We start from the raw sequence: 27,066 nt of genomic DNA, 5'->3' as shown, positions 1-27,066 counted from the left end.
TTTTGGTTTACGCAAATGTATGTAAGGAGAAAGATTTAATAATTGGGGGTGGTTTGGGGGCTAGGCCCCGCCCATCGCCGTCTGGAAAATCCACCCCCTCTGAGGTCCAGGACAGCTCTGTCAATCACCTCACAAGCCCCTCCTCTTCACCCTAAATCCCGCCCACCCAGCCTATCACATTGCAAGCTAGAACTCCTCTATCTCTCTGAGCCTATTACCTTGAAAGCCCCACCCACCCTGGTCGCCCCAGCCTATCACCGTAGAAGAGTTGACCAGTTTAATCTGGTTCCTCCAGGAACGTTAGAAACGCCGGCTAATCTTGCTTTAGCCAATCATGTTTCAGATGGCTCCTCTAAACCCCACTCCAGCCTATCACATTCTAAATTAAACGCATTTAGCACAGTCCCAGCCTCTCAGCTTCCAAGTCTTCACAGGCGTCGTCAGGCTTATCTATCCGCTAGCACTGAGAACTACATTTCCCAGGGGGCCTTGAGGCGTGGTAGAGTCACTTCCGGCCAGGAAGATGGCGGCGTCCTAGGGATTCGTCGGCTGAGTTGGAGGGAGGCTCAGGCTTCGGTGAGCAGAAGCTGGGTGGTGAAAGCGTACGGGGCCCATCCCTAGAGGCCCAACTCCACTAGCTTTGACCCCAGATATCCAGCTCCTCCCCTGCTCTGAGGCTGCCGCCTTCAGCTCTGTTTTCTTCTGCAGTCTAGCCTCCATCCTACTTGCTGCAGTTAAAGCTTTGTTTTCCTTAGAGGTTGTGGGAGCTGCAAGGCCCTCAGAGGCCATCCCGGGCAGCCCATTGCCCAGATAGTCAAACTGTCCCACTAGCGTTGTATCTTCTCGCAAAGGGTCCTGTAGCACCCAGATCTGTGCCTCTCCCCTGCACAGACACCCTCCAGGCATCCCAGCGCCCTCGGAGGAGAATCCTAGAGGTTATTATGACTTTTTTCGCTAAGACACTTTCAGTTTCAGGTAACAGAAAACCCAACTCAATCTGGCTTAAGCAAGAAAGGCAAGTTGCTGGCTTATAGAACTGGTAAGCTTCAGGCATAGCTGGATCCAGGTGCTCAAAAGTCTGTTTATGTCATTTTCTGGGTGGGCATGCCAGCCCTGCACCCCCAACAGGAGCCCCTCTTCTTTAATAGCAGCACTGGAAGTCCCAGAGCTGCCTCTTACTGGCCTGTGTTGGGTTATGTGCCCATCACTGAGCCTGTCACAGTGGCCAGGGTGCTGGAATGTGCTCATTGGTCAAGGGGGTGGGGGTGGGGGACAAGGTTAGCCCTACAGAAAAGTGGGAGGTTATTACTTGAAGTCAGAGTGGATGATGCTAGGCTGACAGGTGTAAAAGTCGTCCATTTTACAGTTGAGGAGACTGAGGCCCTGAAAGAGGTGACTCTTAAGGTCAGTAAGCAGATAATGCCCTTTCCTCATCTGCCTCGACCTTTTGGAGGAAATGTCACTGTTATTATTAATCAAATATTCTTTAAACCCCAAAGGGGGAGGATCCTGGCGTCCTCCATCCCTGCTGTATCCAGCCACACGGGAACTATGGAAGTTGCAGAGCCCAGCAGCCCCACCGAGGAGGAAGAGGAGGAAGAAGAGCAGTCAGCCGAGCCTCGGCCCCGCACGCGCTCCAACCCAGAGGGGGCTGAGGATCGGGCGCTGGGGATCCAGGCCAGCGTGGGCAGCCGTAGCGAGGGTGAGGGTGAGGCAGCCAGTGCTGACGATGGGACTCCCAACCCGCCTGGTGCCGGCCCCAAGCCCTGGCAGGTGCCCCCGCCAGCCCCTGAGGTCCAGGTTCGAACACCGAGGGTCAACTGTCCAGAGAAGGTGGTAAGTGTTGGTTGGGAATGGGGGGTTCACTACATCGCCTTGTCAAAAGACCTCTTTGAAGTGTTAAAAAGCAAAAGATGTCACTTTGATGACCAAGGTGCACCTGACCCAAGCCATGGTCTTTTCAGTCACTTTACATGTATGTGAAACCTGGACAGTAAAAAAGAAAGAAGAAAAATTGATACACTTGAATTGTGGTGTTGGCAAAGAATATGGAATATACCATGGACTGCCAAAAGAACAAACAATTCAGTCTTAGAAGAAATGCAACTAGAATGCTCCTTAGAAGCAAAGATGAGACTTTGGCTCACTTACTTTGGACACATCAGCAGGAAAGACCAATCACTAGAAAAGACCATCATGGTTGGTAAAGTGGAGGGTCAGCAAAAATGAGGAAAACCCTCCATGGGATGAGTTGACATAATAGTCCCACAAAGATACCAAGGATTGTGAAGATGGCACAAGACCAGGCAGCATTTCATTCTGTTATATATAAAACCAAAAAATCCATTGCCGTCGAGTCGATTCGGACTCATAGGGACCCTATAGGACAGAGTAGAACTGCTCCATAGGTTTTCCAAGGAGCGCCTGGTGTATTTGAACTGCCGGCCTTTTGGTTAGCAGCCACTGGGGCCCTGTTATATATAATGTCAGCATGAATTGGAGCTGACTCGACAGTAACTAACAAAAACATTCCCTTGTCAGAGGGGCTGCTTGGGGAGGGAAGGCTTGGGCAGTGGGGCTGTGTGGGGACTGGTGTTCACAACCAGTTGCTGCTGGACCCAGGGCCCCTCACCAGCCCCCAACATCCTTTGCAGATCATCTGCCTAGACCTGTCAGAGGAAATGTCACTGCCAAAGCTGGAGTCATTCAATGGGTGAGACGGACGTCTTGGGGCTCGAACACCTGACTGTGGCTAGGGAGGGGCAGAGACTTCCAGTACCAGCTATTCCCCAGAGCAGCTGGATGTTCGCCAATAGGGAATTCTGAGGCAGGTGGAACTTCCACCCAGGTTAGAGCCTGCCCGCTGTGGGCCCTGGTTCGCAGGTCATGATAACGGGACAGCTGATCTCCCCAGGTCCCTAAACCCAGTCTGAAGAAGCAACTTCTAGAAAATTCATATGATCCTTTCTCTCCCCCCACCACCATCTCAATGTCCTAGAGCTGCTGTAACAGAAATACCATAAGTGGGTGGCTTTAAAGCAGGGCTTTGAATGGGTTCTGGTTTGAACCCCTGCTGAAAATGTGCATTTCTAACAAGTTCCCAGGTGATGCTAATGTGGGTGGTTAGGGACCCATTCTGAGAACCACTAGTATAGCAGTGGTTCTCAAAATTTATTATACATAAGAATCACCTGAGGATCTTGTTAAACTGTAGATTCTGATTCAGTATACCTGCTTTAAAGATCAGAAATTTATTTTCTCACAGTTCAGAAGGCTAGTCCAAATTCAGGGTGTCAGCTCTAGGGGAAGGCTTTCTCTTTCTGTCAGCTCTAGGGGGAAAATCCTTGTCTTCAGCTTTTCTAGCATTCTGGAGTCCCTGGGTGACGCAAATGGTTTAGCGCTTGACTGCTAACCTAAGGGTTGGTGGTTTGAACCCACCCAAACGTGCCTCAGAAGAAAGGCCTGGCGATCTGCTTCCAAAAGGTTACAGCCTTGAAAAACCCTGTTCTATTCTGCATGCATGGGATCACGCATAGGGTCACCATGAGTCAGAGTCAACTCCATGGGGATCTCCAGGTGGCATCTGTCTTCCCCCATCTGTGCTTGCTTGCTTCTGTGCTTAATTTGTGCTTCTTATATCTCAAAAGTGATTGGCTTAAGACACACCCTACACTGATATGGCCTCATTAACATAACAAGGAGAGACCTGTTCCCAAATGGGATCATGTCCACAGGTATTGAAAAAAAAGAGTCAATTCCAACTCATAGCAACCCTATAGAACAGAGTAGAACTGCCCCATAGGGTTTCCAAGGAGCAGCTAGTGGATTCGTACTGCCCACCTTTTGGTAGCAGCTGAGCTCTTAGCCACTACACCACCAGGGCTCCAGCCACAGGTATAGCGGGTTAGGATTGATAACACATATTTTGGGGGAGATACAATTCAATCCCTAACAGGCTCTGAGAAGCAGAGGTCTCACAGCCAGTGAGCAGAGCCAGGATTCAGGTCGGGCCTGGCTAACCCCAAAGCCCCTGCTCTGAGCCATCTGGGTCTCCGCAGGTTCGAGCAGCAGGGCCTGGGGGGCTTCTGTTGGGTCTTGTGGATGAGCCTGCCCTCCCCTCACTGGTGCCTGCGCACAATGTCCTGGCCAAACCAAGTTCGGGCGTGGGCTCAAGAGGAGCGGACGTGAGACCTGGGCTGGCCAGAGGGCCCTACTTGGAGAGGGTGGGAGCTCAGAGGTGGCCCAGACTTGGTGTTCAACCTGTGCCTCTGGAGATCATCTTGGGGCTGGTGGAGGGTTTCCCAGATGGGTAGACAAGGGGTCCCAGGGTTCCTCGGTCCAGGAGCCCCTGCCTAAGTCCTCCCCACTGCCTGCCTCCCCCCACAGCTCTAAAACCAATGCCCTCAACGTCTCCCAGAAGATGATTGAGATGTTCGTTCGGACCAAACACAAGATTGACAAGAGCCACGAGTTTGCCCTAGTGGTGGTGAACGATGACACGGCCTGGGTGAGGTGGGGCGGGGGCGCCGGGTACCCTGGCGGTGAGGCCTGGACCCTCCCACTGAGCCCTCTGCTTCCTGCAGCTGTCAGGCCTGACCTCCGACCCCCGCGAACTGTGCAGCTGCCTCTACGACCTGGAGACCGCCTCCTGCTCCACTTTCAGTATCCTTCCTGGGGGGTACCCCCTGTGGGGGGGGTGGCCCTTCCTGTCGCCTGAGCCAGGGAGAGGGCTGGCTAGCTCAGGTTTGCTTGGGTTCAGATCCCAGCTCTGAACTTCAGTTTTCCCATCTTTAAAATGAGGCAAAGATACTGTGTGGCACAAGGCGGCTTGTGCTTGGCTGCTAGCCCAAAGGTTGGCAGTTCGAACCCACCCAGTGGTGTCATGGAAGAAAGGCCTGGTGAAACTCTTTGGTAAAGATTACAGTCAAGAAAACCCTATGGGGCAGTTATACTCTGTAACACATAGGGTCACAAGGAGTAGGGGTAGGCTCAGCAGCTGGTTTTTATTGAGCACCTACTGTGTGCACAAAGGTCTCTGGGTGGCGTAAATGGTTTGCACTTGTCTACTAACCTAAACGTTGGCAGTTCGAACCCACCCAGTGGTGCCATGGGAGAAAGTTCTGGTGATCTGCTTCCATAAAGATTATAGCTAAGAAAACCCTACGGAGCACAATTCTATTCTGTAACACATGGGGGTACCATGTGCTGGGGGCCGATTGGATGACAGCTAACAAAAGCAACAACCAAACGGGGCACCAAACCGCCTAACCCATAGAGTTCCTGGGAAGATAAAGTCATAGTACAAATAGCAAAAACAGCTTGTCTTCAACACCAGCCACCGCCAGAAGCACTTTGCAAATTCTAACTTAGGATTTCCAAACTGTACCCACATGGGGAGCACTTCATGCAGGGCCAGGTACACAGTAAGGGTTCAGTAAATGGAAGCACGTGACCCAAAAGTTGCAATTACTCCTATGGCCCCTTCAACCTGGGCACAGCAGATTTTACGCCAAGTTGAACATTAATAGAAGCCAGTTGCCATCGAGTTGACTCTGACTCGTGGTGACCCCATGTGTGTCAGAGTAGAACTGTGTTCCGTAGGGTTTTCAGTGGGTAGTTTTTCAGAAGCAGATAGCCAGGGCTTTCTTTCGAGGCACCTCTGGGTGGACTTGAGTCTCCAACCTTTTGGTTAGCAGCCAAGCATATTCATCATTTGCACTACCGAGAGACTCTAGCTGAACGTTAAAGTAAAAATTTAAATAGAATATGATCCCTGGTCCCTGCAAGTTAAAAAAAGTATTCAGTTGGAAGTGAAGGGGGAGGATGGCCGGGACTGGGAGTGGTAGGGGAGCGGGTTGGGACCTTAGGCTCATGCTTTGTGAGGATGGTATCACCCACCCTGAAAGAAAGGGATTTTTGAGTCCCCAGGAGTTTTCAGGGCATTCAGTGCTAGTCCCCTATCTCCTGATCCATGCTGAGGGGAAACCAAGGCTCAGAGAGGTCAAGCCACATGGCCAGGGTCATACAGCATGTCTCTGGCAGAGCTGTGGGAAATGGGCACTCACAGTGTCAGGGTCAGGAGACCTGTTTGCCCCTTCCCAGCCATGCTCTGCTGCCTGCCTTCTCCTTAGCACCCCCCCCCAGATCTTGAAGGCCTCTTCAGCCTCATGTAAGTCCCTGGGGAAAAATGTTTCACCTTTAGAAGGAAGGATCGCTTGTGGGCAAAAGCCTCAAACAGCACAGACATAATCAGCGGAGCCCCAAGGCCTCGCTACTCCCAGCCTCTCCCCTTGGAACAATTGTTCACTTCTCTGTCTGGAAGTGTTTTTCTGAAAAGAGGCCCTTCCCTGAGTCTTACATTAGTTTATGAATGCCCCATGCTTCTCTACCCCCATGTTTTTTTTTTTTACCCAGGGGTTGGCAAACTTTTTCCGTACAGGGCCAAATAGTAAATAATTCAGGCTCTGCAGGTTTTAGGGTCTCTGTTGCAACTACTCAACTGTGCCGTTGCATTGAGAAAGCAGCCGTAGACAATACATAATGGATGGGTGTGGATGGGTGTCAACAAAACTTCATTGACATTCACTTCACTGACATCTGAATTTTCGTAGACTTTTCACCTGTCTTGAAATATTCTACTTTTTATTTTTTTCAACACTTTAAAAATGTAAAAACTACTTTTTGCTTGCCAACCCCTGTTTTAACTAACTCCCTGGTTTTGCCTTTCTCATCATGATTAGCTTGGTACAACCATCTCAGCCAGTTTTGCAAATGAGTCTGTTGGGTAAATTCCCAGGAGAGGGCATGCTGGATCAAAGAGCAGCATGCTTCTGATTTTGCCAGACTTTGCCAAAGAATTTTCTCAAGAAATTAACTTACCTCTGAGCATCAATGCCTGAGGTGGTCTATCTCTCCACAACCTCCCCAACACTGGGGTTGATCCTGCTGCTGAAAGTGCTGCTCATCTGATAGGTGGGGAAAGGCAGCACATTACTTTGCTATGCTTTTCTTTGAGCCTCTTTGTTCATTGTTAAAAAATTGTGTATAACACAATATTTCCCAATTCAACATTTTTTCTTTTTGTTCATTTTAAACTGTTGAATATTCTCGCAGCGATTTGTCTATTTGTGGCCTTTTCCTTTTTTTCTGTGGGGATGTTGGCTTTTTTCTTGTTAATGATAAGGTTTGCTTTTTATATATTAAGGACCCTCCATTTGCCTAATGCTCTTTGCCCAACCATTACCCTATCCTGGAGGCCAGGATGGGGTCCACCTGGGACACTGACTTTGCAAAGAAGATCTGGTCCTTGCATCAGGGGCCCCTGGCCTGGTAGGGAAGGCACATGTCACTAGGCAGTTCCAGCTCAGCTCTGATGGGGGACACTTAGGGCTCAGGGTGGACAGAACAGGCTCCAGCCCCAAGGATCTGCGAAGGTTCACTGGAGGAGCAGGTGAGGCAGGGGAGTTGCTCCAGGCAGAAGAACAGTGGGGTGGGGAGACTCAGAGGCAGCAGTGAACTCAGGAAGCGCCTTGCACACATGGTGACGAGCCAGGCTCTCTGAGGGTGATGAGTAAGGCAGACCCCTAGAATGTGCTCTGACCTGATCCTGCCTTCTGGCTCTGCAGCCAGCAGAAGACCGAACTGCCAGTCACAGAGAATGTGCAGACGATCCCGCCCCCATATGTGGTCCGCACCATCCTCGTCTACAGCCGTCCACCCTGCCAGCCCCAGTTCTCCCTGACGGAGCCCATGAAGGTGGGTGAGGCCAAGGAGAGGGAGTGACATTTGCAGCCAGTGGGATGGTAGTTAGACATCAGGAGGGACTTGCCATCAGCAGTGGATGGGGCACCTGGGGCTGGGTTTCAGGGTCTGAAGGAGAATTCAGAATCATGGCCATGGAGGCAGGCGGTGACTTGAGCCCCCAAGGCTGGTGTTCTTTCCCTGCAGAAAATGTTCCAGTGCCCGTATTTCTTCTTTGACGTTGTTTACATCCACAATGGTGCCGACGAGAAGGAGGAGGAAATGAGCTGGAAGGTGAGAGGCCACAGCGAGTGTGGGCGGCAGGTATAGGTGACTGCCCAGGGCCTGGGGGATCCTCCATGGGGAACCACTTCCATTTGTCAGCCCTGGAGCCCTGGCCCAGTTGGATCATGGTCATTCAGTCATTCAACACCCATTGCTTACATGTATGATGTGAGCCCGTGGTGACCAAATAAGGCAGGGGCCACGTGCTGGGGTGGCTGGGGGTCATTGGGACATTGACCCAGGGAGCATGTCTGGGTCCCACCTACCTCCTCCCCAACTTCCCCCACTTCTTGCCCTTCCTGCCTGTGCCTTCCCTGGGCCCTCCTCAGGCTCTCCTGGTCCTTCCCATCTCAGATGCGAGTAGCTGTGGGACCTCGATTGGGCCCCTTATCTCTCTGAGCCTCAATTTTCCCAACTACAAAGTGGAGACCAGCTTCGTCTCACCCCTCAATACTCAAAAGGCCATCCTCTGTCAAGCCTTTCCTGCTCCTCAAGGAAGAGCAGCATGAGGGCTGGGGGTGTCTGTATCTGACTGTGCCTCTACCTAGAGGGGCAGGACTGTGCAGGTGGCAGGGAATGGTTGCTGAATGCTGAAAGTATTTGGTGCTTGGAAAACTCCTCTTCACCTTTCCAAACCCACCCCAGATGCCCCCTCCTCTGGGAAGCCCTCCAGGGGCAGGGAGGGCCTGTCCAGGGGAAGCCCTGGCTGACCAGACGCCCCTCCCCGGCCTCCCCAGGACATGTTTGCTTTCATGGGCAGCCTGGACACCAAGGGCACAAGCTACAAGTATGAGGTGGCGCTGGCTGGGCCGGCTCTTGAGCTGCACAACTGCATGGCCAAGCTGTTGGCTCATCCACTGCAGCGCCCCTGCCAGAGCCATGCTTCCTACAGCCTGCTAGAGGAGGAGGACGAGGCCACTGAGGTGGAGGCCACTGTCTGAGCCAGCCCTGAGCACCTCAGCTTTCCTGTACAGTGACAGCCTTGACCTGGAGTGGTAGTTCTTAAACTGGCCTCTGGAAACCTGAGGGGGTTCCAGGAGGCATCCCAGAGGCTGTGGGCACCCATCCTCCATGTTCCCCAGCTGATCCCCCACCCCTGGTTGATGTCAGTTGTAGCTTTTGATCTTCCCCATGGGATTTTGTCATCAAAATAAAAATGTGAGAATCCCTCACCCCAGTCCACTTGTGTTAATTGGGATCTTCTTGGTTGCAAATGACAGAAAAACCCATCCACTGAGCCAAAACGGTTGGTTCTTTTGGCTGAGAAGTTTGTTGGCTTCAGGCCAGGCTGTATCCAGGTGCTTGGACAACATGTGTAATGCCCTGTATGGTTGATGTCCAATGTGCCCTGCCTTCTCCCAACCCTGAAGAGGGATGAAATGGTCCCACCATTCCCCAAACCCCAAACCAGGTGAAGTGAAGGCTTGCCCAGCACCCCTGTGTGACTTGCCCTGCCTGGGTCCTGTGAGCTCCCATTAGGGCAGTCATGGGCCACAGATCACACCTCTACCAGGGGTTGGAAGATTGACAGTTGTATCAGGGAAGTGTGGGTGTTCCACAGAGGAAGGGGATGGGGAGACACACTACAGGTTCACCATTTAACCACTTGTTTGGATAATGTGCAATTGTGAAAGAAGTTTAATAGCAAGATTTTCTTAGCTCCATATGAAATTAAAATACTTTTATTGAACAACTACTCTTCCTCCCTGTGAGCATTTACTGAACACCTACTGTGTACCATGGCTGCTAGTTCAATCCTCACACCAGCCTCCGGGGGGTTCTTCTCCGTTTTACATAGGAGGAGACTGAGGGCAGCAGAGGTCTAGTGTCAGTGACCAAAGTAATGCACTCCCACCCCCGCGGGGTTGAAAACTGCTGCACAGAACTTCTGGAGGTGGGGGTTGGACAGGGAGACCGCCTGTAGCATTGGGGCTGTGAGCACTAATGGCGAGCCGCTGGGTGGTGCAAATGGTTAAGCAGTTGACTGCTAATGAAAAGGTTGGTGGTTCAAAACCACCTACAGGCGCCTCGAAAGTAAGGCCTGGCGATCTGCTGCTGAAAGGTCACAGCCTTGAAAAGCCAATGGAGCAGTTCTACTCTGCACACACGGGGTCGTTATGAGTCAGAATCGACCCCATGGCAAGCAAAAACAACACACTAATGGACGTCTCCTCAGTAGAGGGTTCCGGTAGACTTCAAGACTGTAGGAACCCCGGTTCCCCGATCGTAGCTCCACCCCCTCCAGCAGGGCGCGTCTCCCCAATTTTGAACTGAGATACTGACACACCCGGGCTCTTTACAGCGGCTCCAAGCTCCCGCCTGAGCGCTACACAGGCTCGCGGATCCGGGCGGCACTGACGCGAACCCCGAGCCAGATGTGGACGCGGTAGAGATGTGGCGCGGCTCGGTCTGGCGGGGGACCCCAAGTGGGGATTTCCGGGCGGAGTGATGGCGCGGCGCATGCGCGCGGGAATCGCGCGGGAAGCCGGAGGCAGGCGGCGCGTCGGTACTGCCTGGCCATGGGCGCCGCCGCCCGACTGGCGCAATTGCTGCGGGCGGCGCTGCGGGCGGAGGAGCCATGGTGAGCTTGGGGCCCAGGCAGGGCCGGGCTGGGCCAGGGCTGGGGCCAGTCTGACGCCGCCGTCCCCTGTCCGCAGGGAAGTGGAGGAGCTGTTGCGACGCGGCGCCGACCCCAACCTGCTGCTCCCGGACGGTGCAGCGGCCATGCATCTGGCGGCCGGGGCGCGGCGCCCGCGCGGCCTCCGCTGCCTCGGAGCGCTCCTGCGGCGTGGCGGGGACCCCAACGCCCGGTGAGGCGGCCCGTTACGCGGCAGGCTGTCAGAGGTCGGGGGCGAGGCGTGGAGGCCCAGGGAGTGGCCGCACAGTCCGGGGGTGGCGCTTGGGGCCCAAGGGCGGGTACCAGGGTCCGAAGGGGGTGACTGGAGTCCCAGATCGAGGGCGGGGTACTGAGTTGCGCTGGGGCCAAAGAGTGGGGATCAAGGGTTCCTATCTGAGGGCGGAGGCTCCAGGGCCAGAGGGGAGAGGCTTACATCCTGACCCCAGGCTGAAGGGCGGCGATGGGAAAGTAGGACTGATGCTGACCCTTCTCCGGCCCCCACCCAGCTCGTCCGAAGCACTGACCCCGCTGCATGTGGCTGCCGCCTGGGGCTGTCTCCGCGGCCTGGAGCTGCTGCTGAGCCAGGGAGCGGACCCTGCGTTGCGCGACCAGGTGGGGACCCTGCGCGGGCCGGCGGAGAGCGCGCGCGGGCGGGCGGGTGGACAGAGGGCCTAGGGCGCCCCCTGCTGACTGTGCCGCCGCAGGACGGTCTCCGCGCGCTGGACCTGGCAGAGCAGCAGGGACACTGGGACTGCGCGCGCGTCCTGGGGAAGCTGGGGATGCGAACCCGGACCCCCTCACCGACCCAGGAGCTCGAGCCCAAGCCCAGAGGTGAGTGTGGACCGCGGGGCTTCGGGGCTTCTTCCACCAGCTTTGAGAGTCTGGGGCATTTTGTTTCCGCCTGTCTCAAGCTGTTTCTGTTTCCAGCTGTCTTGGCATCCACTGTCTCTGGCTCTATCTCCGGCTGTTTCTGACCATCTACGACTATTCCCAACTATCTCAGAATGTATCCAACTGTTTCAGGCCGGTTCTGACGGCTTCTGGCTCGTCCCTACTGTCTCCTGAGTTTCCCGACCGTCTTGGAATGCTTCCAGTTGTTTCCACTGTCTTCAGCTGCCTGGCAGTTCCCAATCATCTCCAGCTGTTTCCAGTGGTCTCCGGCCATTTCTGACTGTGTTCCGATGGTCTCCAGCTGTCTCTGGCTGTTTCTGTCTCCAGCTGTTCCTGGCTGTCTCCCACTGGCTCTCTCCACGTCCAACTCTTCCTCCTCTCTGCCTCACTACCTCCAACTGCCTCTTTCTGTCTGAGTCCAACTCGGATGTTTCTGTCTCTCCCACTCTAATCCCCTTCCTCTCTGATCCCGTCTCTCCCCTACTCCAGGCCCTGAAGAAAATGAACTGGGCACCAGCCTCTCTGGCCTTCCAGACGTGACCTTGGACTCCACAGTACTCCAGGCCCAGCTGGGCATAGGTGACGGCAGGCACATGGGCCTGGAGGCTGCTCCTGGACAGCCCAACCTCCCTAAAACCCCAGAGGCTGCTGATAAGGATGGGAGCTTGGAGGCCCCCCTGGGGCTTTTGGATGGCAGCTCTGATGCCTCCTTTGTCACTGCAGTGGAGGCCTCTGGAGCTGAGGACTCAGCCCCCGACAGCCCCCCCTGGGCTAGGTCATTGCCCCACACCATGCAGGGACTCCTGCCTGGTGTCCGTCCCCCCCAGAGGGTGCCAAGGTCCCTGGGTGCCCCACCACTGGTGCATGGAGCTGTAATGGGGAACAGAGAGGCAGAACTCAACGCCTGCCTGCAGGCCCTGACTCTGTCCTCGGCAGATGCCGTCGACTCCATTTCCTCCTCCTCTACCTCCTCCACTCCTTGTCCAGCCCAGAATCCTCCATGGCAAACGCCACTGGGACTCCCCGACCCCCACTTCCTGACTGATGACCAGACATCCCTCGACAGCGACGTGGCTGCTCTCTGGCTGACAGAGGATGAAGAGTGGTCCACAGATGTCAGGAACCTCATCCCCACTTGCTGGTCCCCACCGGTCCCCACCGTGTCTGACCTGGAGCTGCTGCGGCAACTCCGAGCTCACGGAATGAGTCCCGGGCCCATCACACCCTTTACCCGACCACACTACCTCCAGCAGCTGGAAGAAGCCAAGGCTGGGCCTGGTTAGTCCCTTCTAAGCCCATGGCATCTCCAGCCCCACTGTCTGCCTCTCTGGGAACTTCCCCTTCCTCCCTCTCCCTTGACTCACTTTCCCTCTCTAGGCCCAAACTTTGCAGGGCACAGCCCAGAGCTGGCCAAAGCCCTGCGGACAGGGTGGATCCCAGATGCCCAGGCAGAAGAGGACACATTGGCCCAGCAGTTTGAGTGGCCTGACCCTGCCAGGACGTGGCGTGAGGGTGTCGTGAAGTCTAGCTTCACGTATCTGCTGCTGGACCCGAGGTGAGACTCAAGAGTGGGAGCTGGAACTTCCTGGGATTGGGTCTTCCTTGCTGTGTGACCTTAGGGAAGCATCTGGCCCTCTCTGGTCTCCCACTTCTTTATCTGTAAAGGTGGGTGGATCCAATTCAAGATGCCAATTGGCCCCCGGAAATAGCTACTCCTCTCTGATCCTATAAGGTGGAGTCACTAGACATGGGTTGGAGCTGCTCTGTGACCTTGGGGACTGTCTCTGGGCTCTTTTCACTTTTCCCTCTCTGAGCTGCTCCCTTTGTCCAGGGAAACTCAAGACCTGCCAAGCCGAGCCTTCTTGCTGACTCCGGCTGAACGCCTCCAGACATTCGTCCGCGCCATCTTCTATGTGGGCAAGGGTACACGGGCCCGGCCAGATGCCCATCTCTGGGAAGCCCTTGGCCACTATGGGCTGCCAGGAAAACAGGTATGATGATGAGCATCAGGGTTCTGGCAGGGGCAGCTGTGCACAGGTAGACAGAGGAAGGAGAGAATTGGTAGGCCGACCTGTGACCCCGCCCCCACTCTGGGTCCCCAGGCCTGCGCCAAGGTACGCCGGATCCTGGACATCTGGGCCAGTGGCCGTGGTGTCGTCTCCCTGCATTGCTTCCAGCACATGGTCGCCGTGGAGGCCTACACGCGAGAGGCGTGTCTTGTGGATGCTCTAGGTGGGTGCCCGGCGCATGGTGCGTGGGGGGTGCTTGGCCTACCAATTCACTCAATCCCTCCCTCAGGGCTGTTCATTTGTTTAATGAGCAATGACTGAGCACCAACTCTGTACCTGCATGTGCACATATTTTGCTCTGTCGTTTTATCCCCACTGGAGGACAATACACAGCGGGTTCATTGTCACATACTTGTGCTGCGGGGGCGGTCCCTGAGTTGCCCAGTCACCCTACCCCTAATCTCCCCAGGGATCCGGATGCTGACCAACCAGAAACAAGGGCATTGCTACGGAGTGGTGGCGGGCTGGCCCCCTGCCCGGCGCCGCCGCCTAGGGGTGCACCTGCTACACCGCGCCCTCCTAGTCTTCCTTGCTGAGGGAGAGCGAGAACTGCGGCCTCAGGACATCCAGGCCCGTGGCTGAGCACTGGGGAACCAGCCATCTGGCCTGGGCAGAGAGTGGAGTGTTTAAACATCCTGGCTGCCATGTGCAGATACTAGCCCCTTTCTCTGCCTCCAGAAGGTGGGGCTAGCAGAGTGGGCTCCCCCAACAGGCTGAAGGAGAACTCTGTTAGAGGTGGAATTGCCAGGGAGGGAGTGAGCTTCCCATCACGAGAGGTAGACAAGCAGGGATCTAAAGGTGCTTCGGAACATTCTGGTGCTTTTGCAGTTTGGACCTTGCCATGTGGACAGAGTCCACTTTTATTTGCCAGTCACAGACAGGAGCTGCTGGACCCCCTTGTGGGGCAGGCTGGGGGCTCCTCAGAGATACACTCAGGGACTCCATTTCCGGACCAGTTACTTATCTGTCTGAGCCTGTTTTCTCAGTTGTACGACACGGGCAGTGAGAGGCCTTACCTCAGGGGATTAAATGAGGTCATGCAGGTAAAGCTCTGGCTCAGAGCCCAGCACTGGGCAGAGGTGGCCCCGAAGCCCAGGTGGAAAATCTCCAGAGGAAGATTTTGTTCTGTTGTGCATGGGGTCATCATAAGTTGGGGCCAACTCAATGGCAGCTAATGACAGTCCAGTACCCTGTCCACTGGTCCTCACAACTCCCATGTGGACCTCAGTTGGACCTCCTCTTCCCCACCAGGGACAGGAGCTCACTCCCTGATTATCTCCCTCTATGGGAGATCAAGCGCACAGAGAGTCCCGGCCCTGCCACACCCTTCACCTGACCATACTACCTCCAGCGGCTGGAAGAATCGCTGTGCTACCTGGGCCTCACAGCGTGGCTTCTGAGCCTGTCTCTTCTGCTGTAAAATGGGGTTAATAACCCCAACTCCAGCTGTGTTACCAGTTGCAGACTAGTCACATGTACAAAGAGCTTCCATAAACACCAAGCCACTGTCCATCTGAGCTATTGCTGCTATGATGTTGACAGCCTAGTTTGTAGGGGATAGTTGAAATTTTCTAGAAGTTGCTTCTTCGAAGTGGGTTTACAGACTTGGAGGAGCCTGGGTGGTGCAAACGATTTGCAATCAGCTGCTAACCTAAAGGCTAGTGGTTTGAACCCACCCAGCAGCACTATGGAAGAAAGGCCTGGCAATTTGCTTCCGTAAAGATCACAGCCAAGAAAATCCAACGGAGCTTGATTCTACTCTGTAACCCATGGGCTTGCCATGAGTCAGGATCGACTAGTGGGTTTTCTTAGGGACCTAAGGTGATCTGCTGCCTCACTGGGTTCATGATCTCATCATGGCTCAGTGAACCAGGGCCCACAGGGAGCAGTCTGTAACCTGGGTTGAGGTTCCACTTGCCTCACATTCCCCCATTACTAAGCTCCAGGAAGGACAGCTGGTATTGGAATTAAGGACACAGTCTCTGGAGTAGGCCTAGAATTTACCACTTGTACAGAGCTTAAGAGGCCTTTGAGCTTCTGTTTTCCTTGTGTGTAACACAGGGAGGCTTCCCAGACATCAAGTCTTATAAAAGCAGTGGCAACTAAAATAGTATGGCATTGGCCCAGAAGTGCACAAACAGGTCATCAGAAAAGAATGCAAATGTCCTAAAAGACCTATGAAGAGATGGGATTTAGTCTAACCCAGGGTTTATCACCCTCAGCCCTACTGACATTTCGTTCTGGATCATTCTCTGGTGGGGGGCTGTCCCATGCACTATAAGGTGTTGAGCAGCATCCCTGGCTTCTACCCACTAGATGCCAGTAGCACCCACTCCCAGTGATGACATGCAAAAAAGTCTCAGACATCACAATGTCCCCTGAGGGATAAAGTCACCCCTGGCTGAGACCACTGGTGTAAACTAAAGATGGGTTCACAAACCAGTGGAGTTAAGGACAGAAGATTCAGGAACCAAGGGGACAATCCCCACCACCACCACCATTCACACAAACCACAGATAGACCTGGACAGACACTGTAATGGACTGAATAAGTCGGGTACGTCTCCCAAAAATATGTGTTGGAATCCTAACCCCTATACCTGTGGATGTGATTCTGGTTGGGAATAGGGTTTTCATCATGTTGATGAGGCTGTATCAGTGTGATTTAAAGAGCAACAGAGATACAGAGACAAGTGAGTGCAAACGGGGGGAGATAAGCACGTGAGGATCACCAAAGAACCAAGGAATGCTGGAAGAGAAGAGGACCTTCCCCCAGAGCTGACACAGAGCCTTCCCTTAGAGCCAGTGCCCTGAATTCGGACTTCTAGCCTTCTGAACTGTGAGAATAAACTTCTGTTCTTTAAAGCCATCCACTTGTGGTATTTGTGTTACAGCAGCACTAGGGAACTGAGATAGATGCCAAAACAAACCTTTGTTGAGTCGATTCCGATGTGTTTTAGAGTAGAACTGTGTGTCAAAGGGTTTTCGATGGCTGTAATTTTTACGGAGGGTCCCTGGGTGGTGCAAACTGTGCTTGGCTGCTAACATAAAGGTTAGCAGTTCGAATGCACCCAGTGGCACTGCGGAAGAAAGGCCTAGTGATCTGCTTCCATTAAGATTACAGCCAAGAAAACCCTATGGAACAGTTCTACTTTGTATCACATGGGGTCACCATGAGTCAGAATTGACTCCATGGGAACTACCACCCACCACCTTTACAAAAACAGATAGCTAAGCCTTTCTCCTGTGGTGATGCTGGGTTGATCTGAACCACCAGCCTTTCAGTTAGCAGCTGAGCTCTTAACTACTTCGCCACCAGGGCCCCAGCCTTTCAGTTAGTTGAGTGCAAATTGTACCTAAATAGGCACATATTAGAGTAAAATATGTTAGGTGCCATCAAGTCGATTTCAACTCAGTGACTCCATGGGACAGAACAGAACTGTCCCATAGAGTTTTCTTGGCTGTTACATTATGGAAGCAGATTGCTAGATCTTTCTCTTGCAGAGCTGCTAGGTAGGTTCAAACCACCCGTTTTTCAGTTAGCAGCTGAGCGCTTAAACATTTACACCACCAGGCTCCTTAGATATATAGAAGAGCAAAATTCTGGCCTTGGGGCAGGGAAATCCTTCAGCCAGACATAAAAGGAAAAGACAGATTTGGTGGTTTAAAAATAAAAATTGTCTTCATGATGAAAGTGACCCTAAACCAAGTTGAGAGATAAAATGCGGATAATAAGTGAAACTAATGGGTGCAGGTGGGGCGGTGTGACGAGGATTCAATGAGCTGATGGGTGTCAGGAACGCAGCAGGGCCTGGTGTATAGTGAGCACTCAATTATGGCAGCTGTCTTCCACACAGGAGTCCTGGGTTCAATTCTCACCCAATGCACCTCATTTACAGCCACCACCCATCTGTCAGTGGAGGCTTGCTTCTTGCTATGATGCTGAACAAGTTTCAGTGGAGCTTCTAGACCAAGATGGATTAGGAAGGAAGGCCTGGCAAGCTGCTTCTGAAAAATCAGCCAACAAAAACCCTAAGGATCACAATGGTCTGATCTGTAACCGGTCACAGGGATGGTGCAGGACCAGGCAGCATTTCATTCCATCGTGCATGGGGTTATCATAAGTCGGGGCCAGCTTGATGGCAGCTAACAGTAGTCCAGTACCCTGTCCCCTGATCCGCACAACCTCCACGTGGACCTCCTCTTCTCTGCCAGGGATGGATGGGAGCTCAGTCCCTGAATGGCTGGCTCCCTCTACGGGAATTTTGCCCAAGCAGCCCCTGCGTTCTGGAGCTGGACCACAGACATTTTCAAGTCTCTGCAGGTCAGCCCAGAGGGGGCGCCACCAGCATCAGGCCAGTCTGCAGATGGGGAAACAGGCTCAGAGGGTGAGGACTCTGCCCTGGGGTCCCGCAACACGGGTTCAGAGGCCCCGATTGTCATTTCTTTTTATTGAGTTATAAGTTGAGATGTGCAGGTTCTATGGTGCCAGACCCTCCCCCCCAACCCACCCACCTTGGGTGATAATATCTCCCAGTGCTGTGGAAAGGAGGTACTGAGGAGGGGGTGTCCGCAAGGGGCTCGCGGGTCCCAGGATAAAGCACGCTGACACGAAGACAGAGAGCGGGGTCGTGGGCCTGCCTGGGCCATGGAGTGGGGGGTGGGGGACTTCTGTACAAGGTCACCTCCGCAGGGTCCCGACAGCGGCCCCCATACTGTATGGGTCCGCAGGACGCAAGCAGAGAGCAGGGCGTTCACCTGGCTCCCCAGTGCCCCACCTCAGGGGCGTCTCCCTGACCTGGCCCCGCCCACGGGGAGGTGGGACGAGCGGCCGCCCAGGTTGCCGTGCTGCAGAAATTGCTCTGGCTACAGGTCCTCCAGCTCCTCCACTCACCAAGTGATGCCCGCCGCCCGCGGCTACTTTTTCTCCTCCTGGGGCGCAGGCAGGGCCTGCGGCATGGGCTCAGGCTCCCACAGCAGGAACTCGTGGAGTAGCGTGTTCACGGTTTCTGGGCACTCGAGCATCACCATGTGGCTGCCCTCTTCTATGAGTTTCAGGAAGGCCAGAAGCAGGATCTGTGGGGACGCGGGGCAGTGGGCGGGCAGACCGCCCTGAACTCCCCAACTATCCACTCGCAGCCCTCAGCACCAGGAAGTCCCTCTTGCAGTCTACCCTTCATCCCTGGGCATCCCCGCCATTCACTCATGGCCCTCAGCACCAGGAAGTCCCTCCTGCAGTCTACCTTTCATCCCTCTCAGTCCACCCAGTGGGGAGTCGGATGGCTTGTCCTGAGACTACTAAAAAAACACCAGGAAGTCCCACCTGCAGTCTACCCTTCACCCCTGCACCTCCCTCACCATCCACTCATGGCCCTCAGCACCTGGCAGTCCCTCCTGCAGTCTACCCTTCATCCCTGGGCCTCTCCCATCATCTATGTGCGGCTCTCAGCACCAGGAAGTCCCTCCTGCATTCTACCTTTCATTCCTCCCAGTCCACCCAGTGGGGAGTCGGAGGATGGCCTGTCCTGAGACTACTGAAAAACACCAGGAAGTCCCTCCTGCAGTCTACCCTTACCCCTCCCCTTCCAGCCAGTGGGAAGCGGGGTGGGGGGGTGGGGGGCTGGGGGAGTGGGGTAACCTGTCCTGGAAATCCTCCACTGGGAAACACCAGAAGTCCCTCATGCAGTCAACCCTTCATCCTACTCTTCCACCCAATGGGGAGCCAGAAGATGGCCTGTCGCCCTGCTGGAGCAGGATGCGATAGCCCAACTCATGTCCTTACTCATTTATTAAGTGTCTACAGAATGTGCAGAGCAGGGTTTCCCACCTTGGCACTGCTGACATTTGGATCTGGATCATTATCTGTGGTGGGGGCCATCCTGTACACTGTAGGATGTTAAGCAGCATCCTTGGTCTCCACCTGCTAGATGCCAGTAGCACCTACCCCCTGGCATGACAACCAAACATATCCCCAGAAGTTGCCCACTATCCCCGGGGGGACAGAGTCGCCCCTGGTGAGCACTGCTCCTCCAGAGCTATTCTAAATGCTAAGGGCCCCAAGTCCCTTTCCTGGATGTCTCTAATCGAGTCTGACACTCCCTGGCCCTGCTCTCCCAGAATCACACAGCCCTTCACTGGTCTCCCACAAACACACAGCGCAGACCCTGTGCACTGAGCATTCATGCCTGAGGGGCAGTGGCTGGGGACGCGGGTAATCTTAACACCTATCCAGGGCAGCTGCGCTTCCAGGATTCCACGTTTTACAATAGAGGAACTCTTTTGCTTCCCTGCGCCTGCACACAGAAGGCAGAGGTGGTGCTTCCAGAGACTCTGCCCTCTGTATAGCCACACCCCTTGAGGTGCCCGCCCCTCTCCGACCTCACCCCCTACCTCGGCCATGCGCTGGTCCTCCTCCACAGGGACAAACTTGTCGTGCATGCCGTGGACAAGGAGGACTGGCACGGTGAGCTCGGCATGGTACACCTCGTCGCCCTCGGGCCAGTACTGACCGCTCATCATGGCGCGCAGCACAAAGGACGACACGTTGAACGCGTTGCCCTCTTTCAGCAGCTGCTTTTCCTTGGCCCCTTGGCGGGCAAAGCCAGCCCTGGTGGGGGAAGCACCGCTGGAGCCCATCGTGCCAGCCCCACCACCAGGGGCGCCCCCGACGCCAGCCCCAGCCCCAGCCGAACAGCCTTCCCTCCACCCGACTCTGGAGATTCTGGGGCCAGGGTCCTTGTCCTGGGGTGTGGGCACTCACTTGAGGAAGCTCCAGGCCAGGCAGGGGGACAGGCAGTGCAGGACGCACGTGGGCATGTTGAAGATGGAGCAGATGCTGGGCTCCAGCGCCGTGGGGCCCCCACCATTGATCATAATCACCTTGTGCACCAGATCTGGGTACTCGTGGGCCAGGAATGTGCAGAAGGAGACGCTGCCAGGGGTGGGGAGGGTTGAACGTCAGCAGGAGAGAGGCAGGGAAGGGGTTAATGCTCTCCCCTCATCCAGGAGGCAGGCAAGTCCTTGAAGGCCAAGATTTTTCCCCTAGGGTCCATGGACACCTGATGTGGTGGGGTGGGACATCTTGAATGCTCGAAAATTGTGTGACTGTGGGTGTGTGTGTGTGTTGAGGGCAGATTTTTCCAGAGAGAGGATCCAAACCCAGAACTTTCATCTGATTCTCAAATGCTCCATAACCCCAAAAGGATGTCTCTGGTTAAGCGTTTAACTACTAGCTGAAAGGTTGGTGGTTCAAACCCACCCAGAGGAGCCTCAGAAGATAGGCCTGGAGATCTGCTTCTGAAAGGTCACAGCCTTGAAAATCCTATGGAGCAGGTCTACTCTGCACACATGGGGTCACCAGGAGTTGGAAATGACAACAACCAACAAATGTCAGAAAAGCAATCTGATTAAACAGACCCTTTGGGTGCCCAGAGAAGGCCACTGTTGCCTATGTATCTGTTCCCTTTAAGGATCTCTCCCGCTCTGGGCATGGTTTCTGCCAGGCAGAAGGCCACTGCCTCAGGGGCCCCCAAAGTCCAGTTCCTCATTCCCTCTAAAGCAGGAGTAGGCAAACTATGGCCTGTGGGATGGTCACTTATGTTTTTTAAAAAATTTACAATGTTTTGTAAATAAGTTTCACTGGTAGGACAGCAACACCCATTTGTTTATGGTTGCTTTCACTCTACAACAGCAGAGTTGAGAAGTTGCAACAGAGACTATACGGCCACAAGCCTAAAATACTCAGTTCCTGGCCCTTTCATTTGTAAAGCAAAGGCTCTGGGTTTGTTTTAACAAGCTTCCATCATAAAGCATTTTTGTAAGGTGGGACAGGATATAGGCAGGAGTCAGGCTGACCTGACTGTACTAGTGACTCGCTATGTGCCCTTGAGCAAGTTGCTTAACCTCTTTCACCTTCAGTCTTCACATCTGTGAAATGGTAAAGGTGCTGACCTCATAGCCTTGTTATGAGTTGATGCACATAAAAGCGCAACAGGAACTACCAGACAGGTGTTCATTTAATTGGAGGAGTCACTTGCCACAAATATTGACTTTTTTAGGTGTTATCATCTGTAAGAAACACATTGCTTCAAGTCGATTCTGACTCATAGTGACCCTATAAGACAGACTAGAACTGCCCCATAGAGTTTCCAAGGAGCACCAGGTGGATTCACACTGCCGACCTTTTGATTAGCAGCCATAGCTCGTAACCACTATGCTACCAGGGTTTCCATTATCATCTTTAGCAAATAATAATTGTGCTACCTCCCAGCCTGGATTCCTTTCTTTTGGATACTTATGTAACTTACTTCTTTTTCTTGTATTATTGCATGGGCTGCAATCACTAAAACAGTGGTTCTCAACCTGGCTGGCTTATCGGATCCTGCACTTCCTCCTGGATGAAGTAGAGAATGGTACTACTTCTCAATGGTCAGGTGCCCGGCCCAAAGCCTTCTATGGAATGGGCTCTTGACAAATGCCTTTGTAAACAGAATTTACGGGATTCTGATGAGTGCTTCCTTACCACATGTGGATAGCCTGAGCTGCTGATTTTTAAATTTAGTCTAAGACAGCAGGTCTCACCCAGGGTGACTGTGCTCCCAGGAGACCTTGGACAATGTTGGAGACATTTTTGACATGACTAGGTGGGGAGTGTTGAGGTCAGGGATGTTGCTAAACATCCTACAGTACACAAAACTGTCCCCACAGCAAAGAATTGTTATTGTTGCTGTTACCTGCCGACCAGTCAGCCCTGGCTCATGGCAACCCCATGCACAACAGAATCAGACCGTTGTAGTTTATAGGGTTTTCGCTGGCTGATTTTTGGAAGTAGATCACCAGGCCTTTCTTCCCAGTCTGTCTTAGTCTGGAAGCTCTGCTGAAACTGGTTCAGCATCATAGCAATATGCAAGCCTCCACTGACAGACTGGGGGTGGCGCATGAGGCGCATTGGCCAGGAATTGAGCCTGAGTCTCCCATGTGGAAGATGAGAATTCCACCACTGAATATACCAAAATGTCATAGTGCTGAGGTTGAAAAACTGCCTTAAAACAATGTAAAGCAATAGCAATAGTGACGGGAACTGTCTGTCTTGTTGCAGATTTTCATGGGGTTTCATTTTGTGAAGCAAGTCAGCATTTTATGGCTGACGTCTCGTCCTGACAGTTCCCACCCCTGGCCTCAGCCCCACACCAGCACCGACTTACCCATACGAATGCCCGATAAGCACGTTGCGCTTCTTGGCATAGCGCTTGAAGATAGCGCGCATGTCCTCGGCCAACGCATAAAAGGTATAGGCAGCAGCCACCTGGGGTGCTGAGCTGGCCCCGTGGCCTGCCAGGTCAGGTGCCACCACCTCGTAGCCCAGGCGCACAAAGAAGTCCAGCTGTTCCTTCCAGATGGCCAGGGAGCCACCGACCCCGTGGATGAAAAAGAGCACCACGTCAGCCTGGGCACCCTTGCAGCTGGTGATGCGCTTCTCGCAGTCAATATGGATGGTCCGCTTGGGGCGCCGAGCACGCCGCCGCCGCCCACTGCTGCCCAGGCTGCCTGGGCCGGAGCGGCCCTCACTGCCTGCTGGCTCAGCCAGCTCCACTTCCAGGGCAGTCGGCGGCTCCCCAGAGCTGTTCTGCCAGTGCAGGAGGTCAGCTCGTGGCGCCCGGCCCAGGTTCTCTACCAACAACCGCCCGTTGCGGTACACGGTGATCCGGCGCTGGCAGCGGACCAGGCCAGAACGGTCCCCCTGGGCGGCGTCGGGGGCGGGTGGTGGCGGCGGGGTAGGGGCTGGGGTAGGCCCGGCGTGTTTCACCCGAAGTACGCGGCCTGGCTTGACCTCCACAAAGGTGTAGCCATCGCTGGACTCAACGCTCTCCAGGGGTCCCACGGTGTTGGGTGGCGCGCCTAGCAGGCAGCAGAAGATCCCATCAGTCACCCCGGTCAGCATGGTGCGTCCTGTGAGTGGGGACAGTTGCCAGCCAGCTCAGGAGCTATCCAAAAAGGAAGAGCCCTCTACCCCTACAACACCCATTCCCGGCACCTCGGTCGAGGAACCTGACTGAGAGCTCCTTCTAAGAGGCTCCAGCTTGGGGAGGGCCGGAGCCAGCCAAGGTACCAGAAAGAGGCTTTGTATGGGCAGTGCCAGCTTCGTGGCTGGCCACCATCCCAAGGTAGCCTCCGAGAGGGACCTGGCTATGGCTGCCCCCAAGAGGCGTCTATAGGGGAGGCAGTGGAGTCAGGCGGGGCTTCCTGGATGAGGAAACATTGTGGCAAATTTGTCCTAGCTCCAGTTTACAGCAGTTATGGCCACCTAAAGGAGTCCCTGGGTGGCGCAAACGGTAAAATGTTCAACTACTAGTGGAAATGTTGGCCATTTGAATCCACCCAGAGGCACCTCAGAAGACAACCCTGACACTCTGCTTCTGAAAGGTCACAGCCTTGAAAACTCTCTGGAGCAGTTCTTTTCTGACACACATGGGGTCTCCATGGGTCAGAATCAACTTGATGGCAACTAATGACAACTACAACAACATGGCTGCCTAAACCCATTCATTCATTCATTCATGCACTCTCATTTACTTGCTTTCACTAAACTAGCATTTCTTTTTTAAAAAATATTTTATTGTGTTTAAGGTGAAAGTTTACATAGCAAATTAGGCTCCCATTTAACAATTTCTACACAAATTATTCAGTAACATTGGTTACATTTTTCAGTGTGTCATTATTCTCATTCATTCCCTTCTGGTTGTACCATTTCCAGTGCTGTACTCTAGTTTCACTGCCCCCTTACCTTCTCATCTTTGTTTCAGAGTAATGTTTGACCATTTGCTCTCCTACAGATGATTTTTGAAGCCTTGGTGGCACAGTGGTTAAGAGCTCGGCTGATTTTTTAAAGAAGCTCATTACTCACACGTGATATTCTTTATCAGCCAATCTGTTATTTAGCTAAAAGGTGACCTCATGGGACAGTTTTAGTTTAAAGTTCAAAGAGTATCTCAGGGCAACAGTCTCAGGGAGTCCTCTAGTCTCAACTGGTCCAGTAAGGCTGGACGTTTTAAGCATCTGAGTTCTGTTCCACATTTTTCTCCCGTTCTATCAGGATCCATCTATTGTAGCTAAACCTGTATTTCTTGAGGGCCTCTAAAGGCATCTTCAAAGGTGCAGACCCCCACTGAGCCCCACCCCAGGCCTCTGGCTAGGCACCTGGCCCCAGAAAGGTGAGGCCCTAGGGGAGGAGGTTCGAGCTCCAGAAGGTCCTGCCCAGCTCCCCATTTTGAGTGGGCCCATTCTGATTAAAATTAACACTCATATTGACAGCAGAGCTGGAGGACCCTGGCTTCCCTGAGTTCCCACCTCTGCCCAAGACAGGTGAGATGGGTCTACCTCACAGATAGGCAAGTTAAGGCCCAGGGGCGTCGAATCCGCCGTTTTGCAGTGGGGCACTAGGAGGAAGCTGCTCTCTGTACCCTGACTTCTAGGATTGACCAAGCCAAGCCCTAATAGTGGAGATGAGAACGGAGGCGCCACGGCTCTGGTTGGGGACCTCCATGATTCTATTCTGCTCCTGGCCCCCCTTCCACCCCGTGTCCATGGCAACCTTAGGCGGTTACATAACGCGAGGTGAGCCCCACGGAGCACCCCCCCCATTGTCTAGGGCCCAGGGCCCCCAGCCTGGGCGCCGCGGGGGTCACGCTTGCCGAAGGCCCGGCCTCAGGGGCCCCGGCCGCGGTGATGGAGGGGAGGTAGCCGCGCCCCCAGCCCAGGAAGGGCCCCCACCCGGATTGCGGAGTGGGGAGCAGATACGCCGCGCCAGCACCCCCACCCCTCGGGGGCTATCAGCCCTGCGGCGGGGCTGGGGCAGCCGGAGCTCCGCTGCTTCCTAGGAGCCCTGCCTGGAGGGCACCCCTCGGACACTGGCCTCGGTCCCCCGTCCCGGCCCGCTGCCCGCTCACCTCATCGAGGGCCCTGGGGCCCGGGGCGGGGCGGAGGGGTCCCGGGCCGAGGAGCCAGCGTCTCTCTGCGGGCGTCGTTTACATGGTGGCGAGGGGTCCGGCCGGGCGCGTCTACGCGGACGGCAGCTGCAGGCACGGGCCCCCGGCGGTCAGCGCAGGGGCATCCCACCGCCGCTGAGCAAGCCGGCCCTTTAAGTCCCTCCCCGAGAGGGCAGGACCATGTGCGGACGGGCGGGCGCCTAGGCCAATCGCAGCTGTCAGCTGAACTGGCCTAGTTAGGTGGCCAATCAGAGACTGCGGCGCTAAGATAGAGGCGGGCTCTGGGGGCAAAGGCCCCGCCCCTTCCAGGGCTTGCGGAGGTTGGGGGAGGGATTGGGCCTGGCCCCGGGCCGATACTGGGGTCGGGCCACGGGGCTCCCCGTAAGGGGCAGCCGGGATCTTTTCCATGCACATGGGGGGTCTCCCTGGCCAGCCCCTTCTCCGAACTGCCCTGCCCCCGCCGAACGGAGACCCCTTGCCCCTATAGCCTCTGTGTGTGTGCTTACCCTTCTCTACTGTAAATTGAGACTCAGATCTTTCCAATTTCAGGTGGGGAAACTGAGGCGCATAAAGGGTAAGTCACTTGCCCAAGGTCCCAAGGTCAGAAGGCAAGCAGGGGGCAGGGCTGGGACTTGAACACAAGGCTATGTGATTCCAAGGCGCGATAATTGTCATTTGCTAAACCTTAAAAGTCTTAGAGCTGTGGGTAATTACGGAATCCGAGTTTCACAACTCTGCCTCTTTAACGGCTGGCTACTAATGGAGCAGACTCCTGGTGGCCCAGTGCTTAAGAGCTACAGCTGCTAGCCAAGAGGTCAGCCGTTCGAATCCACCAGCTGCTCTTTGGAAACCCTATGGGACAGCTGTTCTCTGTCCTAGAGGGTCACTTTGAGTTAGAATCGACTTGACGGCAGTGGGTTTGGGTTTTTTGGTACTAATGGAGCTGAGGAGGGCAGTGGCCAGAGGCAGGCACCCCCAACTCAGTGGTCCAGGCTGGGCCAAGGTAGGCCCCCAGGAGAGTGCGAATCAGAGAGCCCAGCGTTCAAATCCAGCTTTGCTGGAAGTGTAGCCTTGGATAGGTCACTTCACTTCTCTGAGAAGTCCGTTCATTTCTCTGTAAAATTAATCCCATCATGAGTTTGCTATGCAGGTTAAAGGGGCTTGCCTATAATAAATGCTCAATAAATTGGTAAATCACTCACTGCTATTATTATTACCGTGCTGCAGGTGGTGCAGGTGGCAGGGACCAAAGGGTTAAATGTTCCCTTGCTCCTGGCTGACTCCCTGCCCCAGGAATTTGCTTCCAAAGCTAAATTAGGTCCAATCGCCCACAGTTGCCCACTCAGGGACTATACATTTATTCATTCAGCAAACACTCCCACCTCAAGTTGGGAGCTACTGAGTCGCCCACAGGGACTCAGCTCCAGGCCAGGCCTTGAGAGGCCCCTGGGCTGCAGGCACTCCCAACCACATGGAGTCAG

The 27,066-nt window shown here is 54.3% G+C and overlaps 3 protein-coding genes across 6 annotated transcripts; 2 read left to right on the top strand and 1 right to left on the bottom strand.

The window, feature by feature from the left end:
* The first annotated feature begins 434 nt into the window (after positions 1 to 434).
* BABAM1 (BRISC and BRCA1 A complex member 1) lies at positions 435 to 9,182 on the top strand. 4 transcript variants are annotated; one of them, XM_023738756.1, is made up of 11 exons: positions 435 to 576; positions 970 to 1,039; positions 1,367 to 1,404; positions 1,500 to 1,836; positions 2,655 to 2,713; positions 4,387 to 4,507; positions 4,584 to 4,662; positions 6,145 to 6,169; positions 7,626 to 7,755; positions 7,948 to 8,034; positions 8,763 to 9,182. In XM_023738756.1, the coding sequence occupies exons 4-11, from the start codon at positions 1,552 to 1,554 to the stop codon at positions 8,964 to 8,966; spliced, it is 990 nt and encodes a 329-aa protein (XP_023594524.1). In that variant the 5' UTR covers positions 435 to 576; positions 970 to 1,039; positions 1,367 to 1,404; positions 1,500 to 1,551; the 3' UTR covers positions 8,967 to 9,182. The 4 variants fall into 4 exon arrangements, with proteins under 4 accessions (XP_023594524.1, XP_023594525.1, XP_023594526.1 ...); XM_023738757.1 differs by lacking the exon at positions 1,367 to 1,404 and having other exon boundaries at positions 976 to 1,039; XM_023738758.1 differs by lacking the exon at positions 1,367 to 1,404.
* Positions 9,183 to 10,544: 1,362 nt separating this feature from the next.
* Positions 10,545 to 14,615, top strand: ANKLE1 (ankyrin repeat and LEM domain containing 1). The gene is made up of 9 exons (XM_004384412.2): positions 10,545 to 10,606; positions 10,683 to 10,835; positions 11,149 to 11,254; positions 11,347 to 11,473; positions 12,023 to 12,811; positions 12,911 to 13,088; positions 13,365 to 13,524; positions 13,636 to 13,765; positions 14,012 to 14,615. The coding sequence occupies exons 1-9, from the start codon at positions 10,545 to 10,547 to the stop codon at positions 14,182 to 14,184; spliced, it is 1,878 nt and encodes a 625-aa protein (XP_004384469.1). The 3' UTR covers positions 14,185 to 14,615.
* A 3,818-nt stretch (positions 14,616 to 18,433) lies between these two features.
* ABHD8 (abhydrolase domain containing 8) lies at positions 18,434 to 25,739 on the bottom strand. The gene is made up of 5 exons (XM_004384411.2): positions 25,547 to 25,739; positions 22,805 to 23,549; positions 20,362 to 20,532; positions 19,992 to 20,208; positions 18,434 to 18,677 (listed from the first exon to the last, which is right to left on the bottom strand). The coding sequence occupies exons 2-5, from the start codon at positions 23,539 to 23,541 to the stop codon at positions 18,519 to 18,521; spliced, it is 1,284 nt and encodes a 427-aa protein (XP_004384468.1). The 5' UTR covers positions 23,542 to 23,549; positions 25,547 to 25,739; the 3' UTR covers positions 18,434 to 18,518.
* Between the last annotated feature and the right edge of the window lie 1,327 nt (positions 25,740 to 27,066).

This window comes from Trichechus manatus, unplaced genomic scaffold (assembly GCF_000243295.1).
Source record: "Trichechus manatus latirostris isolate Lorelei unplaced genomic scaffold, TriManLat1.0 scaffold00122, whole genome shotgun sequence".
Taxonomy (NCBI): Eukaryota; Metazoa; Chordata; class Mammalia; order Sirenia; family Trichechidae; genus Trichechus; species Trichechus manatus.
This window is presented reverse-complemented; position numbering and strand designations above follow the sequence as displayed.